This window comes from Aegilops tauschii, chromosome 1 (genome assembly GCF_002575655.3).
Source record: "Aegilops tauschii subsp. strangulata cultivar AL8/78 chromosome 1, Aet v6.0, whole genome shotgun sequence".
Classification (NCBI taxonomy): Eukaryota; Viridiplantae; Streptophyta; class Magnoliopsida; order Poales; family Poaceae; genus Aegilops; species Aegilops tauschii.
In genome coordinates, this window is record NC_053035.3 from 439,441,673 (window position 1) to 439,445,097 (window position 3,425).

A 3,425-nucleotide genomic window follows, 5' to 3' on the forward strand; every position below is an offset into this window, starting at 1 on the left:
CCGCACGTACCCACCGCTAAATGCACATGCTGAAGCAAGACGCCAAGTGCAAAACTTAGAAGCTACTCACGTCTCCGTGCAGTGAGTGCACCTTCGTACGTGCCAACGCAGGTTACAACTCCCATCATTCGGCCGGTCGGGATAAAGAGCTCGGTTCCTGAATTCTAGTATCTCGTAAACTTTTACAATTTTTCTGCGGAGAAGGCCATCAAAAACATAATAGCATCGTGGTGACGAACAGAGTGTGCTGGATATATGTTTCTGAAACTGGCAGAGTTCAATGCAAGTACGGAGGAGGGATTCAAGAAATCGATGTAGGCAGATCAACTTTTTTTTTATGAGGGTCGGCAGATCAACTTCTTGCTGTTGATGATGACAATCTAACTGGATTGCTATATCCCTAAGAAGAAAGAGGAAAAGGAAGGCACCCACTGTGCCAGTACAAGTCAAGAACCTTGACGCTGAAACAAGATTAAGCATGCAGTTCCAAATTCTCAGTCACAGCAATAATCCGGAGAATGTCCACGTTACCAGCATCAATTAGTACCCAAATGAGACTTGCAATCCAACCAAAACGTACATCCCCAACGCTCGGTCCTTGAGCGATTATAATTCCGACTTTGAAGTTGCATTCTGCTTTCAGAATCCATCGTTCAAGCTATAGCTTGTTTCGACAGAGAGAAACTCCCGGTTGGTTCCGATGCTCGGGCGCGCGGGGGCCGCCAAGAAGGCGAGCAAGTTCGAGGACTCGGACAGCAGCAGCCGCATTTCACGGCCCAGGTATCGATCGACCGCTGCTAACCTGATCTGAATGTGTCTCGTAGTAATGTCATGTTTAACTGCTTCAAGTTTGTGCCCTGACTGATCGAACTTCACTTCAGGGCCATGTCCGAGCTGCCGCACCGGCTCGCCACTCGCGTGCCAACGCGCCCGAGGACGGCGACGGTGGCCGTGGGCGCGGAGGCGAGTGGCGGCGCGCGTCACCGTGGTGCCGGCGTCGGCCGAGGGGCGGCGCCCCGCAGCCCACTGCACGAGGCAAGCATGTTCTCCCGCGCGAACTGATCACTGCATTTAAACCCTGTACGTACAGCTAGACATGACACCTGACTTGATACAACTTTGCAGAAGAAACCCGCAGATGCGATCGCTGGTGGTGGCGGTGGTGCAGGGCCGCGGGCGGCGGAGCTGGAGGCCAAGCTGGGGAGGGCGCACGACCAGCTCGCGGCCATGCGGGAGCAGCTCGCAGCCGCCGAGAAGGCCAGGAAGGACGCGCGCGGCGCCTTCGCCGAGGCCAAGAAGCGGTTCGCCGCGAACGCAAAGAAGAGGGAAGCCGCCGCTCCGGCGCCGGTCGAACAGGATACCAATGTGCGGCCGCCAGAACAGAGGCAGCAGGAAGAGGAGGCAGAAGTTGTCGCGGACGACGTTGCAAATGGTGACGGCGAGGAGAGAAGAGGCATGGTCGACCCCGAGCACAATGAGTCCCGGGTTGAGGAGGTGGCCGAGAAGACGACTGATAATGGCCATGAGGTGAGCAACAGTATTGCCGTCGTTGGAGACGACGGTGGTGGCAACGAGGGAAACCCGGAGGCCGACCAGCTGTGGAGCAAGCTTGTGGCGAAAGACAGGGAGGTGTACGAGCTGAGGGCGAAGCTGATGCTGAAGGACATGGAGGTCGACGAGCTGAGATTGGAGCTGACGGCGAAGGACGCGAACATCGGCATGCTGACGGCAGAGCTGGTCGCAAAGGATGCCGAGTTCGCCGCTCTCAGAGCCGAGAACGCCGAGCTCACGAAGACGGCCTCCGACGCCGCCGATGCCGGCAGGAAGACGACGGCCGCGAAGGCGAGGGAAGCCGAGCGCACGCTGATGGACAGCGCGGCGCGGGAGTCCCGGCTAGCCGAGCGACTGAGGGAGTCGGAGCGTGCGCGGGAGGCGCTGGAGGCCGAGGCGCGCCGCATCCGCGTCCAGAGCGAGCAGTGGCGCAAGGCGGCCGAGGAGGCCGCGGCGGTGCTCGGCGGCGCGGGTCACCACGTTGGCGCGGAGGAGACGGACGAGGACAAGCAGCGGGACGCGGGAGACGGGGGCTCCGGTGGGAAGAGGAAGCCGGCCGGCGGCGCCGTGCGGCTGCTCGCCGACCTGTGGAAGAAGAGGGCGTCCAAGTGATCGGAAAGTACGTGCCGGGCGCGGTCGATCGTGCCGCACTGCGCGCGCGCGCGCATGGGAATTTGCTGATGCGCTCGATCGATCGGGTGCCTCTCCAGCTGTAACTAGATAACGTGCACGTAGTACGTGTTTGTTTACCGTTCACAGTTTTCTTTAGATGATTTATTACTGTTGTTTTTTGTTGCGTGTTCGCTGTACCGTGCCACTATTATTCCGAGCCGCGAGACGCTGATTTACGAGAGGAGGAACGAACACTGTCTTGCTGAATTCGTGGTGATGAACACCAGAGCATTACCTGCTAAATTACTGCACTCTTTGTGCTTGATGTCTCCTATGCCCGATCCGGAGACTTAACCAAGTCTCGGTCAGGTGACCCAACATATACCTCGCAAAAAAAAAGTGACACAACATATAAAAGAAAGGAATAAAAATCAAAAGAAAATTTTACATGAATCTTCATGTAAGATCTAACAGATTTAGCATCTAGTACGACTTCGTTAAGTCTCAATGGATTGAGATTTAGCAACCCCGGTTGGAGGTAGGCCTGTTGCCTACAAAACTGGCACAAACATGCTGGACGCACTTTATAAGTTTGTAGAGGTTGTTGGGACTGTGCACAAACACTGTGTCGTCAAACTGCAAGCTTCGTAATCTTTATTTTGTTATTCTTTTACATTTATTTGAAATGTATGGTGCTAATTTTGACCATTAAAAAATCAAACACTAAAAATGCTATGAAACAACAAGTTCTGAAAATGGGCGGCGAAATTCGCCGCATTGATGTATTATTTGCGACTAAAAAAGTCAAGTAACAGACATTTGCATAGCTAATAAAGACAGAATGTAGCTACTCAAGATTATTAGGTACTAATGGTGTTCAGTCGCCGTCTAGTCCTTGTACTGGTCGAAGGAGAGGAGCGCATCGTTGACCCCGCCGTAGGAGTCGAACGGCTCGCTAGCGGCTCAACGACACTAGATCTCCGGCTTAGCACTCGACCTCCTCAAGGGAGCAAGGAGTGACAAGCTAGAGTTGCTATTGCTGCTCGTCCATCCTGTCTAGGGGGGCAGCGAAGCGCCGGTAGCACCCCTCCTCTTGGACGTGGCGGTCCTCCGCTTTGCGGGCGGAGAGCTAAAGCACAAGCCGATTGGGTTCCTGGGCTTTGGACAGGTCTGGGACGGCGACATGGATGAGGATAGGGAGGACGAGGCGAGGGGGGTGATGGCATCCTCTTCGTCGTCGTAGCACTAGTAGAAAAAGGGCC

General features: G+C 55.2%; 1 protein-coding gene across 1 annotated transcript; it reads left to right on the plus strand.

Moving 5' to 3' along the window:
* The first annotated feature begins 1,041 nt into the window (after positions 1–1,041).
* LOC109767172 (uncharacterized) lies at positions 1,042–2,562 on the plus strand. The gene is made up of 2 exons (XM_020325942.4): positions 1,042–1,053; positions 1,126–2,562. Exons 1-2 carry the CDS (start codon positions 1,042–1,044, stop codon positions 2,161–2,163), a joined length of 1,050 nt encoding a protein of 349 aa, XP_020181531.3. The 3' UTR covers positions 2,164–2,562.
* Positions 2,563–3,425: the final 863 nt, after the last annotated feature.